This window comes from Chelonus insularis, unplaced genomic scaffold (genome assembly GCF_013357705.1).
Source record: "Chelonus insularis isolate UGA/USDA-ARS -01 unplaced genomic scaffold, ASM1335770v1 contig_399_pilon, whole genome shotgun sequence".
Lineage (NCBI taxonomy): Eukaryota > Metazoa > Arthropoda > Insecta > Hymenoptera > Braconidae > Chelonus > Chelonus insularis.
In genome coordinates this window covers 1,866,263-1,882,412 of record NW_023276554.1, presented here as the reverse complement: position 1 = coordinate 1,882,412, position 16,150 = coordinate 1,866,263, and the positions used below count along the sequence as shown (strand labels likewise).

General features: G+C 34.0%; 1 protein-coding gene across 3 annotated transcripts in view; it reads left to right on the top strand.

Annotated features, from left to right (window-relative positions):
• The window catches only part of ci (cubitus interruptus), a 64,230-nt gene extending 48,129 nt beyond the window's left edge, over nt 1–16,101 (top strand). The window contains exons 2-9 of one of the 3 annotated variants that reach the window (XM_035085214.1): nt 4,527–4,807; nt 4,985–5,086; nt 8,416–8,607; nt 10,559–10,812; nt 11,713–12,129; nt 12,214–12,378; nt 12,461–13,393; nt 13,477–16,101. In XM_035085214.1, the coding sequence (XP_034941105.1) occupies nt 4,527–4,807; nt 4,985–5,086; nt 8,416–8,607; nt 10,559–10,812; nt 11,713–12,129; nt 12,214–12,378; nt 12,461–13,393; nt 13,477–15,192 (4,060 nt within the window). In that variant the 3' untranslated portion in view covers nt 15,193–16,101. The remainder of the gene's footprint in view (nt 1–4,526; nt 4,808–4,984; nt 5,087–8,415; nt 8,608–10,558; nt 10,813–11,712; nt 12,130–12,213; nt 12,379–12,460; nt 13,394–13,476) is intronic. The other 2 variants (XM_035085215.1, XM_035085216.1) reach the window with 2 other exon arrangements.
• Nucleotides 16,102–16,150: the final 49 nt, after the last annotated feature.

Here is a 16,150-nt window from a genome sequence, read left to right as displayed (position 1 = left end):
ACCTGCCTATGGATTGGATGTATTGTAAAACTCCGGTGGCCTCTTGTAGATATCAGAGTACACACAGCAAAGACGAATTTTTCTGATGGTCTTGAATATTTTTATGCCGCCCACCGCGCAAAACCGCAGATTGAGACATTAAAATGGCTGAAGATTGGCCGTGAGATTGCTGCAGTGAAGGGGGGTGCCTGGCTCGTGACGCTATTTGGGCAGCCGGTGGTCCGGCAAGTAACAAAAAGAGTTATTAAAATTTTTTATGAGTCGTATCTAAATGACTGAATCATTTCTCATGATTAAAAAATTCATAATGATACCGAGAAATAAATTTCTCAGTCTTCAAATGTAAATAAATGTACACATCTTGCTAGAGATATTACTAAATGTTGAAGAAGAATTACTTATAACTTTTTCAACAAAACAACCATTTTCTCGCGTGCAGGAAATTATATTTTGTAAATTTCCATGAAATTAACTTTAATTATTATATTTATATTCACATTAAGTATTAAATTATTGACGAGAAATGGATGTTTTTTTGAAAACATCACTGAATACATAGTTTATTATGATTTTTATATTAACCTTAAATATATATTTTTGTTAAATTTATTACATAGTTTAATAAATAGTTATTCAATTAATTAAAATGATTTGTGTAAAGATGAGCAATTTTAGTGTTTCAGTAAAAAAAATATTTAAACAAGAAAAAAATGTTGGGAATGGTTGTATTCAAGCTTTCCAGGTGTTGATAAATAAATAAGTTAGTTAAAAATGCTTGAATAATTAATTATTTGGACAGCAAAAAAGCAAGAGTACTAATTAAAATATTTTTTAATTAACCAGTACTAAATAATAATAATAATAATTCCAGTTCTTTATGAGCTCATAGCTTTTAGCAAAGAATGCTATTTAGATGTTCATACAAATTCTTATAATAAATAAGGCAAGAATTAAGTATATATGTATTTATTAATGCAATCCATGTGGCTCGTTAAATGTACGTAGAGAAAAGAGTATACTGGTTCATGTTTGCACTTCAGCGTCTAATTGTATAGCGCGTGTTTCACCGTGCGAATAACGTATAAATAACATGGTAATATAAGTCATGTATGTACCATTACCCTCCTCTTGGGCTTTGGACTATATAATCCATAAGTATTTTTCGAATCCTTTCTCTTTCGTGTCTCTTTGTATCAATCTCCTTCCCCTCATTCGTGCCCCAAGGAGTTTGCCTACTGGCCTCATATACCTGCTGGTCTTATTTGGATTAACTATGCGACTGATCGGGATTATAAATATCTTTATTAACAAGGTGGAAAGTATTACTAGTCAAGGCTACTTCATCATTATTGATTCTTTATGAGGTCTACTTGATTCACACTATGATTTGAATTTTTTTTTTGTAATAAACATTTTTCGTACATGTGTTTCTGGGCTGGACAAGCACCAATAAATATGTTTATTCTAGAATTATGTTTTAAGGGGAGTTAAAGTGATAAATAATTTTTTTTAGCTCTGCTTCGTATTTTATAGTCATTTTTTTTTTAGTTTAATGGAGTTTTTAGGATAAAGTCAACTATTAATTTTTTAATTGCTTCTTTTTCGAAATTAATTATTAATTATGTAGCTTGAAAATTAGTCTCAACAATGAATTATTTGTAGTATTTAATAATAATTGGAGCAAATAATTTTTGGAGTACAATAATTGTTTTTAAAAAATTTTTTAAATTAGTTGGTTACAATTTGGAGTAATTTTTTTATTTATTGAGTAATTAAATATTTTTTTAATTTTAAAATATCTAGGTATTTAAATAGTTTCATTCTAAATATCTAGAGTAGGGTAAACACTAAAAGATGGATAAAAAAAAAATTATAAAAGATAAAAAAAAATGTTCAGTAAAACTAATTAAAATGTTTAATAAAGATTACAAATAAAGCATAAAACCTTTAAATATATTAAACAAGAATTAATTGTTAGGTAATATGAAGACATATATTTATTTTACAGTATGTTTAATAAAATTGGAGCAAAAAATGGAAATACAAAGGAATGAACATTAATATTAGATAATAAATTTAAAAATAAGCATCTACACTCCATTCATAAATTTTCTGAAAAATACAGAACTGACTAGAGATCAAAAAGAACAAAGGCCTCCAAAAAAAAAAAAAGCGGAAAAGTAAAGTTAGTAAGCGAATAAGCGCCAGCTATAGATAAAGATAGATGCGGCGAGTTTCCGGCGTGTCGAGTTAACGACTCGGATTTTATCTGTCGTATTTTTTGTTTTTCAATTCTTTTTCGTGTAGCTCGGCAGCAAGAAGAAGAGAATAAGACAGGCCACGGTGCGTATTAACGAGGCGAGGGTGTGTGTGCGCTTACTCGTAGGAAAGTGCGACGTCCAAGTAAGAAGTAAGAGGAATACAGTAGTACAGTATAACCGAGAAAGAAAGAAAGACATAAAGAAAGAAAATAAGAAGAGGAAGCAGAGAAGAAAGAAAGCAACGTGCACACATCGAGTCATCTGGCACTCAGCAGGATTCGAAATAGAATCAGCGCGGACTCTGCCGGCTGTACGAAGCTGAGAAAAAAAAATGAAAAAAAGGCGACCAAGTAAAACAAACAGGAGAAGAAAAGCCGTCGGCACCGACGACATTACGAGGATGTGACTCCCGTTCTGTAATTATGCACCCGTTCACGCTCGTCATCAATTATCGTATAAGTCTTGTCAAATTATCATTTTTTTATGTGTTGATTATTTGGATATCCTCCAAGAAATAATTATTAACACATATTGCCTCTTGCACACACTGATTACATAGCGTTCTTCATTCATTTATTTCCCTCGAGTCCATTCTCCAACATGTCTAACATCTCAAAATCATTTATTTCCTTTACCTCCATTATGCAATGCCTTTTTGAATTACCCCTTCAGATGATGCCTTCTCTCTTTGTGCTATTTCTCAATTATCTTTTCTCCTCTAATTTATTCAGATCATTTTTTAAATGCTTCTCACTATTTATTATTCATTTAATTCAATTATTATGCCACATTTCATATTTTATTTTCCTACCAATTATTCTCTTTTTCAACCTTTCAGCACATATTCTTCTTCATTTATTTTCATTGATGTTGATGATAATGATGATGATAGGATTTGCTTTAATTAAATTGTTTGAAGTCTAATTAAAGCAAAACACTTGATATTAAAACAAGTTTGCATTTAAATCTAAGGAGAGTGGTCGTGAGAATTTGATCAAAGATTATTGGAAAAAATGCCAAATAGATGACCCTGGAACAAGAGGGAGTGATTTAGATTAATACTTCCGGTGGGTTTTTAACTGGTCGATTGGTGTGCGAACGTTTATTAGCTTATTGACGTTACCGGGGGTTCGTTGGTGGCAAAGTGGGTAATCGAGATTTGTGGACTCTGGGTAAACATCAAACATGGACCCGGTGCTCACTAGTTCTAGCCATTCTCTTTACTCTGCAAACCAAGCAAGTAAATAATATATTTACATCATATGTACATACACTTGTCATTTATATATTTGCACAAAAACTTTACATAAAAATGCTCATTGAATCAGCTTCTAGCTGCTACTTTTTTTTTTCTTATTCCAACATCATCTGCTTTCCTTATGATCATTTTTCTCAACTCCTGTAATCGGGTTTATTTTGTACAGGAGATTGAGTCAGTTGACGGTGCGTCGAAAGAGGAATCCCGCAACTCGTAAGAGATCTTGAGTCGGATCTTTGAAGATGCACTTTAGTCAGACACACGCCATTTGCATGGATTTTGTGCGTGTCCAATCGCCATCCCTCAAATGACTGTCTAGTCTTCTTTATTTTCTTCTTATAAATGTATATATTCGTCAAGAGATGCTTTTCGTACTCTCTCTTACTCATTTAAACTTTCCAGACGTTGACGTGCCACAACATTGACTTAGGGATCATTAAACGAGGCACGTACATTCTCTTATCCTCATATATGTTACCATGGTACACCATACTAAGCTTCTTTTTAGCGTCCCAGAAGAAGAGCTTAAGGTCTTTGTAAAAAATACTTTCATTCTTCCACACTTTTAGAATTTTCAAACAAAGTAAATTACCTTTCTATGCAGTTTTTTTTTTTAAATTCATTATATTTTTCTTTGAAGAATTAGTCACGTTCTCTTATTGAAATTGAGGTATTCACTGGAGCCAGACTCGATTTATTATTATCGAAAGAGTACATTAATTCTCTAAAGTGTAGCAGAATCGATAAATTCTATTGTAAACATTTTTATAAATATTTCTTCATTATCCATTTTTTTTTTCTCTAGAGAAAAAAAAATGAAGAATTCATTATTCTTCTTGAATTTTTACCATCATTATCTCCAACAATGCTTAGAATTTCTATTTAAAACCATCTAGGAATTTTACTTTTAAATTAAAAAATATTTAGCAGTAATTTATTATTTAAATAATATTTAATTGAAATATAAAAGAATATTTAATAAAATAATTATTTGTTATTGATTACAGATTATCGGGTGGCACGCCAGCAATCGGTAGCGCAGGCAGTCCAGGTGGTTGTGGAGCTGCCAGTGGAAACGGCGGTAATTCGGGAGCTGGTGAAGCACCGACTGGACCAGGAGGAGCACCCGGTGCCACTGCAAACGGCACAACAACCGGGGATTTCTTTCGGCGAAGTCATCCTCTCTCGGATCATACGCCTCTTCATCCAGCTTATCGTCTCAACTACATGGACCACCTTTATCATCAAATCCAGGCCTCTACTCACAGTCCCAACGCCTCATTACACGGTAAATTTTTTATTTAACTTTATTGTCTCAATAAATTTCACATCAATGACTCTCGGAAGTGTCTCGACGTGTTGTGAACAATGCGACAACACCCGCACATCCGTTTAACAATACAATAGGACTTATCTTACTTCCTGAACTTTGTCTAGATTATTGAGATCATCTTTTTCATTCTAGGGCTGGGTGGATTGGGGCCAGAGTACCTTTTACACGCAGCTGGACCAGCAAGTACCCTTGCATCCTCGGAGTTTCCCTTTTCCATCGATGGTAAGAGCCCAGGTAGATTATCACTGATGATCTTCGTCTAAAAAATATCTCTGAAAAAAAAACGACAATCGACCATAGACTATTTTATCTCTACATGTTGTCAAGGGATAGAAAGCTGTTTGAGGAGGAAGAAAGTTCTCAATAATTTATAACAGTGATCTTTTGGAAAATATTTTCTATTTTCCTGATAGTAGATAAATTTTAAATAAAAATGTCACGTAATTGATGACTAACATTAATTGTTGAGGATAAAGTATTTTAAAGTTTAAGTTATCAAGGTGGTTTTCTCAGCTGACATGAGTATGCACTTCATTAACATCAAGGAGACATTTATTAAAATACTTTTCCAATGATTAGAAAATAAAATATTGAAAAATTATCACTTTTTAAAGAAAAAAAAAAAAAATAACTTCCAGTGTTGATGAAATAGATTGAAAGCTAACAGTGCTTCTAAACTTTAACGATGTGGTAAAAATAGTAAAGTTAATTTATGACAATGTAGCTGTTAAAAATGATTCATTTGACATTTCTTATTCTACTTAAATATGCATTGAATGCAATAAAATATTTCCACACGAAAGGAATGTTTTTTAATTACAAGATGCACAATAGAAACTTCAAAACTGCTGTATCATTATTTAATCATAAAAAAATATTCTTGCACCTTTTGAACAATAAATCAAATTCAAGAGAAAAAAAAAGGATAAATAAAATTTCAAGACAAGTATTTAAAGTGAAGAATCATGTATAATAAATAATGAAAATTGATTCAAAACAAATGAATCAATTAAAAGCTCAATTTATCTCTTACTTTCTTATTTAACATAAATATGCACTTAGTTAACATAATATTTATTTAGAAAAGGAATATTTTTTATAATAAAAAAGATTGTTTCTAAAAATAAATGTTAAAGTAATTTTTTGATGTAAAGTGGTGAAGAAGTGAGGAATGATATAAGAAGAAAGAGTTGAAGAAAATTCCAGACATGGTTTGCCAATTGATTTGAATCTTGGTTGAGGTACGACGATATCGCTCATGAGATAGGCTAATGTGCGCATGGACCTGGTGAGAGTCGGCGAAGCTTGGAGAGAACATGGACAACGAGGACATATACGACGAGAACAGCGAGCGAATGAGAAGCAGGTACAAGATCGCGACTATAGGGCTTCGTGGTGGCTATAATACTACACTACAAGTCGACCGAAAGGGCAATCGAGAAGCAAAGAAGGGAGGCTCGTTAGTCGCCACCGTGCGCATAATTGAATCGACTCCGAGCGACACGACCTCATTAACACCTTACCTCGAGCAAGCTACAGGTTGTCTCACGTTTCCAATCCCTCGTTTCAAGACTACGTTACCACACCCGTTCATCACTTTCTCGCTCTTTCATGTTCTTTAATATATTCTAATAGATGTACTCTATTTATGCAATGAGACTTCATCAATTTTGATGGCTGCATTATTTATGCTGCTGAAAAAAACATGAAAGAAATATAGAAGAGATCTATTTAAATGTACAATTAATGCTAATTTATCATTAAATCAGCTGTATTTTTATGAAAAATGTTTATTATTATTATTCAAATGTTATGATGTTGAAGTGATAGAAATTGATGATGATGGTAGACATTTTATGTCATAAACGGTTTGATAAATTTTAACAAGTTTGCTGCTGATTGATAGAGTGTATACAGATGCGTTCAGACATAAATAAGTTTGAAGAAGCTGCTCTAAGGTCTTTTGAAGTTTCAAATATTTTCTAAATCTTCTCTAGACTCACTTTAATTTCTTTTCAAGACTTTAACATCAATTTCTCTGTCATGTAACATTCTTTTTTTTTGTAGTTTATTATTCCAAAAAAAAAAAAATTGCAATCAACTCATGCATTAGATCATTTTTCAAAAAGAGTTATTTTAGTTCTTAATAAGCCATGACAGCAGTTTAAAAACCATTTGTTTATAAGATGAAAAATAAATGGATAAGTATAAGGTTCACAGAGAAAAATGTATGTGTGATAAATCTGGAGACTTGTTGAGAAGACGTGTACAGCCTTCGTAGCATGTGCTGAAGTATCACGACCTCGCAGTGCCGATCGGATTGGCCGATTGCACCAATTTACATGTCTTAATCCCCATGTAGACTTGCCTGTAGCTTGCTTGGCTACTTACTGGTCTTGGAGTCCTCGCATCGTGGCATCGTTCTCGCATATTCATGAAACAAACCCAACCAAGATGAGGAGAAGAAGAAGAGTTGGATTCACTACATCGATAATTCTTGCGCCTACAAGATAAACTGGTAACACACGAGGTCATCCAGGGACATTTTTAATTGCTCCAATAGGAGAAAGAGAACAATCAAGTTACCCACCATCAAACAATCTCTAACACTGAAATTCAGCAATTGAGATACGAGACTAGTGTGAGAAACATAATATAGCTGAGAAGCTTAACCACATCACCAAGTGACTGGAAATACTTAAAGTTGTGTATCACGTTGCCATCGAATTTACTCGGACCACCAATGAGTTTCATCCACAACCACATCTGGAAGGCTGTCATGCCTTTCCAGACTTGATGTACCAAAGACTTAAGAAAGTGGTTTGCGTATTACATTGTTCGGTTGCGGTTGTAAGCAAATCATCGCTAAAATGTTCTAACCGCAGACGAGGCTTTCAATTTTTTCTCAGCTAAATATATGAAGACTTTAAAGTTTTTTCCATTCTACCCTCTAATTGAGAGGATATAAAAGTAATTAAAGCCATCAATTAACTTGGCTTCAAAAAATATTTCAAATTGAAGTAACATTCTTTATTTTCAAAGTAAATACTTACCTTCAATAGGTCTTGATTATCACTTAGAATTTATCAGATAAAGTTTACTTAATTAATTAATTGATGTAAAGAATAACGAAAACATTCATTGTCAGTATGTTTTTTCGTTTACATTTCATTTTTAAAAATCCATGTATTTTATATCGTTTCTCCAGATGGAATAATCTTAAATTAATTAAAATGTTTGAATGTTAAAGAATTTTTTTACAAATTCTCAGAATTGCCAAAATCTTTTTAAAAAGAAATTGATTAAGATCACATTAATATTTATTCAACTTTTTCAACAGTTCCTCTTACAGCTGAAAATTAATTAATTATTCTACAGAATTGAAAAAAAATAATTAAGTTCTGAAAACGTGTTCTCATGAATTTTAATAATATTCAATGATAAAAACAAGTAATTACAATATTTCTTAATACCAAAGTCTCATGTCGATTGTTGTTTAAATTGGAGTAATTAATTAAGGTATAATTGATAATTAAATTAATTATTGTTTACATTAATTATAGCATCTTCAAGATTAGGAAGTCCACGTGCTTCAGCCATAAGAGCAAGTCGCAAACGAGCATTAAGCAGTTCTCCGTACTCAGATCGCTTTGACATCGACAGCATGATTCGCTTCAGTCCTAACAGTCTCGCGTCAATCGTCAATGGTTCGAGGAGTAGCAGTGCCAGTGGTAGTTACGGTCACCTCTCAGCTGGTGAGTACTGATGGTTATTCTCCTTTTCCGTTCACCCGTAATCACCGTTAATTACTTGCTTCCTGCTGTTTCAACCTTTCAGAAAAAAATGGATCCTACTAACTTACGTGATTCTTTATTAATCATTAATCAATGAATAAATAAAAAATAAAACATGGACTAATGATATTTCAAACTTGATCATACACTGTTATAAAATTATTCAATTATTTATTACTACTGATTTATATGGGCAAATATCGACTGCTTGCTGTTTTATGATTTACTTACAGTAATTGCTGATGGTTTTATATCCTCTTTCAAATCGTTTATCTTCAGAAAAATATCATCAAAGCAGTTTAAAAATTTTTTTCATGAATAATTAAGCAGTTAGTCACTTTTTTTTAAAAATTTATTTCAATGGATTTTTTTATGGTATTACTCATTTATTTAAAGCTTTTATAAGAAGCAGACATTTGAAGAATTTATTTTCCATAAAATGGAAATTCTACTTGTCTTATTTGTAAATAAATAATTTATTAATTACCCAGAAGCGATAAATAGCTGCTTGCTGATAAGTAAATAGTGAATTTTTCTTATTTTTTTACTTGGATCAGACATACATATCTCTAACAAGTCTTACAGCTTTTGCTACTGTGAATCATCAGTGAATGCATCCCCTCGATCATAAAATGAAAACCGGCTGATGATGCCTGTCTGCCACATCGTTTTCTATTTTTGTTCTTTATCATCACTGTGTAATTTATATTCTCGATGCTAATAATAATCCTAAATTATTACGGTATGGTATTTCAAACTCTTTACGATTAGTTTGAATGAAAAGGTTTTAGAAACGACCAGATCACCTTTTGACAACTTCCTGTTTCCTAAAAGACTCGTCAAACAGTTTGGTCGTTATTCTTTGTCAGGTCGTCTACCTTCTGCAATTCTCTTTCATTCTATTTTTATGTTTTCACATAAATCTCACTTCCGAAGTATATTATACTTCCTTCTTTTTATCATGTTTCTTTTTGGAGTAATTAAACTATTACCAAATTTCGAGTTTTGATCTCTAGATTTATGATTCTTTCAACTCCAAACTCCTAGATCAGATTTCAGTAGCTCCAATTTCATGTCCATGATAATTTTTCTATTTTTGATTATTGTTATTAATTTAAAAAATTGTTTACATTATTAATTAACAACATTCCAAGTTGAAATTAATTAACTATTTATCCATTCATTTATCTGAATGTCGTCTGTCCAAAAATCCTACCAAGAATTGCAGATGTATGATAGTAAGAGAGTCTATATATGAGAGTCTAGCCTACCAATTACCAACACAAGTCACGTAACATATGCAGAAGATAGCTATACAAGTATTGGATAATCTAGTCATAATATTCAAACAAGTTTGTAGGTGAATCAACAGTATCAGACTACAATTTCGTTGATATTTTGATTGATTGTTAAACATAAATTGATTTGATAAAAAATTTCATGAGTGAGATTAATTACCTAAGATATAATTCCAAGTATCGAAGATGATGAATAAACTCTCTCTAAATAACACTAAGTGCTAATAATTCAGCAATAACTGTAATGTCTATTAGCACTAATAATAATTCACTTTCACAGCTAGACATGCATTTATTTGTCGTCTGCTCGTCTATGATAAATTATAAATTACAAAACCGTGATAAATATTCCAATGAGTGGTATGAATCCATTAAAATGCAGACTTGAAGTGAGACCAGGAAGTTTGCTTTTATGCATCAGAAATTTTTTGATCACTCGATTACAGTCTTCCGGATGATAATAATAATTATTTAATTTCATTGAATTTTATTATCAGACTTTCAATGGAGTAATTGATAACTCATTAATAAAGACATTATTCATAATGGTTATTATGCTAATGAGATGTGCTCAATTGATTCCAATTAATAATAATTAAATTGTTATTTTCTAGCAATGAGTCCAGCTCTCAGTATGCATCCAGGAATGGCACCACATCTTCAACAGCTTCAAGCACATCTCTTGCGTAGTGCAGCAGCTGCAGCTCTCTTGCCTCATCCTCTACAACCTCCAGGACCACCACCACACCCACATGGTCATCCTCATTCTCACAGTCTATCACCACATACTCAACTATTCGTACCACCTCATTCTACTTCTGCCACTGCTCTGGGACCACACAGTGGTGGAATACCTTCGAAAACTGAGGTAAATATTCATGACAAAAATAAGTAATGTAATTACGAGCATCCAAATTACCTAGTGTATCATTTGGAGATGTAGTATTGAAGATTGATTTAACAAATTGGTCATTTTTCAAACTTTTCAAGGCATGAAATTAAAGAGTAACGGTTGAAAAAAATAAGTATGATGATATATATCATGGCATGTTTCTTTTGAGAGATTCTGTCAAGTTATTTTAACGTAATAAAGTTGATTGCTTGATATTGAAGCGATCACCAGGTTGATTGTTAACTACAGCAAACAAATCGTCGCTTTGTTATATAGCAAGCACTTTGTGAGCTGAAATCTTTAAAGAAAGGGGATCAAGTTACTTTACGGTCGTCGGATTACGAAGCAATCTCATGTACATTACTTGTTATCCCTCCAATCCTTTTGCTCTTGTCTCGTCTTTTTTTTACTTCCAAACTGTTGATTTATCCGCATCCGTCGCCGCTGGGTGTATTTTCATTAAATCCACTCTACGTCGTCTTGATTGTTGCTTACGATTCCGTCTGTGTGAGCTTGTTTTTGGTCCAAGCACTTTGGTCTGATCGTAATGGCAATGTAAGACAAAAAAGGTGAAAAAAAAAAATGAATAAGATGGACAGGGAGAACGTGCATGGCTGCACTCACGCATAGTCTTGCGGACGTTATGTCTATATCGGGTAACGACAAGTGCTTGTTTTCCGCACTCGTTCACCACTTTATGGCGACTGCTTGACGATCGATTAAAGCGTTCCGGCCTTCAAGTTCGCGCGTGGCTACGTGATAATTGCGGAATCGCGTGTTAGCTAAAGTTACGTTGTGATGAACAAGTTAACTCAAATGATGACAGTATATTATTTGATTAAATTTCAACTAACAGCTTGATTCATTTTGCTTCAGGGCACCGAGTCATGCAGAAAAGCATCCGATACATCAAGTAGATCAATAGCAGCTGAAGCTGATACTTCATCAAGAAGACAATCTACTAAAGTTAAAAGGGAACCTGCTACCACAACAACCACAACACCAACTACTGCTCCACTTACTCATCCTCAAGGTCTTAGTCCCAGTGAAGATCTTAGAGATGAACCTGGAGATTTCATCGAAACCAATTGCCACTGGCGAGACTGTGGTCTCGAGTTTCCCACTCAAGATGATCTTGTTAAGCATATTAACAATGACCATATTCATGCGAATAAAAAGAGCTTTGTGTGTGGATGGGAAGATTGCTCGAGAGAGGAAAAACCATTCAAAGCCCAGTACATGCTTGTAGTTCACATGAGAAGACATACAGGTGAAAAGCCTCACAAGTGTACGGTAAGTTTTTATCAACAAGCATTTTTTATTAATGAGAACACTCGACATTTTATTCAATAACTCACTGTCTTACTTTTTCTGCAGTTTGAAGGGTGTTTTAAAGCATACTCAAGGTTGGAGAACTTGAAAACACATTTGAGATCTCATACCGGCGAAAAACCATATACTTGTGAATATCCGGGATGCAGTAAAGCTTTCAGCAATGCTAGTGATCGTGCTAAACACCAAAACAGAACTCATTCTAATGAGGTACGTATTACTTACATAATGTTATTGAAGAGAATTATCTTCTCTTCATTTGTATAATAATTGAATAATTTTTTTTTTTTAGAAACCTTATGTCTGTAAGGCTCCAGGATGTACGAAGAGGTATACAGATCCATCATCATTGAGAAAACATGTAAAAACAGTACATGGTGCTGAATTTTATGCGAATAAGAAGCACAAAGGTGGTGGTGATGGAGGAGGAAGTGATGAAGCTGGTGCAGGTGGAAACAGTCCAAGTAGGAGTGAAGATCTGCATCCAAAGACTCCAAGTCTGTCTAGCCCGAGTGTCAAGTCTGAAAGTGAAGCTAATAGCCCTCCAGGAATGATTCAGCAACAAGGAAGTCCACTTGTCGGTGGATGTACTGATGAAATTACTGGCGGTGGTATGGCTATAGATGGGGTCGTACTTGATGAACCTTGGAGTGAAGAACCTGATGATCTTGATATCGCAGACCTACCAGTTGCTCTTCGTGCAATGGTAGGAGGATTAGAGACGCAACAAGCACCGCCTCCTTCAAGAAATCGAATGAAGGGTCGATTGAATGCGAAAGCTATGCCAACCCTCAACCCTGGTGGAGGAATTCGAGGGACGAGAATACAAGGAATGCAGGGTAATATTGGAGATCTCAACAGGAGGATTACTGATCTCAAGATGGAAGGAGGTACCCCAAGACAGACAAGTCTGTCAGATCTTCAGTTAAGGCTACAGCCTCTGAGTGAACCTAGAAGGGATAGTAATAGTACTGTGAGTACTTATTATGGTAGCATGAGATCCACAGACTTTGGCAGCAGGAGGAGCAGTCAAGCAAGTGCTATAAGTGCTGTAAGAATAGGTCCAGCCGGTCCCGGAAGCTTTTATGATCCAATTAGTCCGGGAACATCGAGGAGAAGTAGCCAAATGAGCACCACTTCCGGTAGAGTTAATGCCACTGGTCCTCTACCAACGCCATATAATACTAACAACCTTGTTGTGCAAACGCAGAACATGTCTCTACAGGTAGTTATTAACTTAATGGCTTATTAAATTTTTTTTTATAATCATTTAAAAACGTTTATTTGACTGAAACTTTTTTCTTATAGGGAACGCAAGGCATGCCCAATGAATGGACGTCCAACCATTGTCTCCCTCAACCTTCTGGAGATCGAAGAATGTCTGAACCCACCCGTGGATATCAAGCTCAAAGAACTTCGCCTCCGGTACCACCAAGACCAAGATCCGCTCAACTACCTGAACTCCATCCAAATCAAGAAGTTGTTTTAGATGAAGTCGGAGAGGGTGAAATGGTGGAGAATAAATTGGTCATTCCCGATGAAATGATGCAGTACCTGAATGAAGTCCAAGCCGGTAGTAATCAAATGAGCTATCGTAGTAGCCCCCTACCTATTTGTCAATCACCAATTTGTACAAATCATCTCCATTATCAACGTCAGCAGCAAACTTGTAATTATAACAATCAACATAATCAGCCTCAATCTTGCTATCCCCAACAAGTGCAGCCACAAGTACAGACACAACCACAACAAAACCTTCAATCTAATTGCCACAATTATCAAGCTCCATCACCAGCTTATTCTCATTGTCCAAGTTCACGTATGAGTCAAACATCCAATTATTGTCCACCTCAAAATTATGGTCAAGTTCAATCATGCAATTCACAAATGCAACCAAGTCCAGTCAGTCAAGTGATGTCACCAGGATCACACTATGCTCCAAGTCAAATCAGTGATCAACCAATGACGTCACCAGCAGCAGGTTCACTTCCACCTCAACATGGATTGCCGCAAAATCTTCAACAAAACTCAGCACAAATGACACGAAACTGTAACCAACAAAATCATCAAATGTATTACCCAACCTACGGTTGTACGGGTCAAATTAACACTAATTGTGGAGCTCAACAAACTCATTCCAATGCTCCGAACTGTTTTCCGGCAGCACATGTCACTGGGCCCGTTCAGTCTTGTAATCAAATGAGAAATTGTCCACAAATGTCACCTCATTGTACACAAATGGGCAATCCTGGTACGAGAATGAACATGCATAATAATCAATGTGGACAATCAGGACAAAATCAATGTCAAAGAATTAATCACATGCCAAGTGATCAATTGACAATGAGGAATGTAATGCCAGGAAATGATCAAATTACTGGTAATGTTGGTGCAAACGGTCCAGCTATTGGACAGTGTCCTTCGACAATGCAACATTGTGCTTCTGGCGCAGTTAAGCCTCTTACAAATATGCAAGCTAATCCAGCTCAACCAGCACCAGCGGCTAATATGCAATGTCCGCAGATGGGAACAAACTGTGTTCATCCTGGTCTTCATTCTCCAAGACATGGTCATACAACTCAAGTTAATAACATGGCAAAAGGAGCAACTTCTTTGTGCTCTCGGCAAAATAATTGTCGAGTTCAGGCATGCGGATGTGAATCTCAAGGAACTCAAAACCAGTATGGCTGTAATTGTCAATGGAATTATGCAAACGAGTGCTACAATAATCATTCGATGGGTGAAATTCAGTGTAGAGACATTAGCCAATCTCAGCAAGGATCACCTGTAAAGCCGCCGCAAGGAATGCGTCAAGATTCATACAGAAGAACATTAGAATATGTGCAACAGTGTAGAAATTGGTCTGGAAATGCTCAAATGCATGAAACGAATGTTTCTAGTTCAACACATCCACTATCATTGCCTCAACCACTTCCAGCAAGTTCTAACATGGTAGTTAACGACATGACGTCTTCATTGAGTTCCTTGCTGGAAGAAAATAGATATTTACAAATGATTCAATAAATTTCTTTGCATAATTATGGGAAATTATCCTTTAGAATTGGAATTTAAAGTGTAAAAAATGTTAGAAATTTATTTAATTGACTACCTCGCGGTGGCATGTGCCTTTTACGCAACCCAGTGCCTTGGTAACTTAATTTATTTTAATAAATTGTAATTTGATTAATAGCTCTATTTGATAGCAAGAAATTTTTGAAATTAAAAAAAAAAAAAAAAATCCAACAAATGAAGAGAATTAAGTAAAAATACTCATATAGATAAGATGAAAAATTTTTGATAAAAATATTTAAATTGTTTAAATAAATAAAATAATGATGTTAGCATTTATATGATGATGACTGGCAAATTTTAATGACAGTTATGTAAATTTTGAGCTCAGTGAAGAGTGTACGATGTACGCTGTGATACACAAAAAAATACAAATTATTATTATCTATTTTTTTTAAGGTTTTATAAACTTTTTAAGGATAAAATTAAGTACTAAAATTAATAGTATTAAGAATAACTGCATATATGACAAGAAGAAGGCCAATATTATTTTTTAAGATGTGTAGATAATTGTGTAGAAGATTTTTTTTTTTTTTCTCAACCTAAAAGAAGATAATGAGAAAATGACTGTCATTGTATGTAAGAATTATAGAACAACATACTCAACAATATAATATTTAAATACAAGAGACAATAGTTTCTTTTGAACATTATCGGTTTGACCGTATTTCAATATCTTAAGCATTTAAAAGTCCTTGAAATATGTTTGGAGAGTTAGAGACTTAGAAGTACCTAGCTACTTTTTTTGTTACACAATCATTTTTGTATGAATTTTATTATACAATGTAGAAAACTAGAACATTTTTTGTGAATATTTATACATATCTCATACATGAATTCTTGCATGAATGAAGTAACAAATGTCTTTTCAATAAATATAACATTAAATCTTTAAAAAAGTTGTTAATTATTT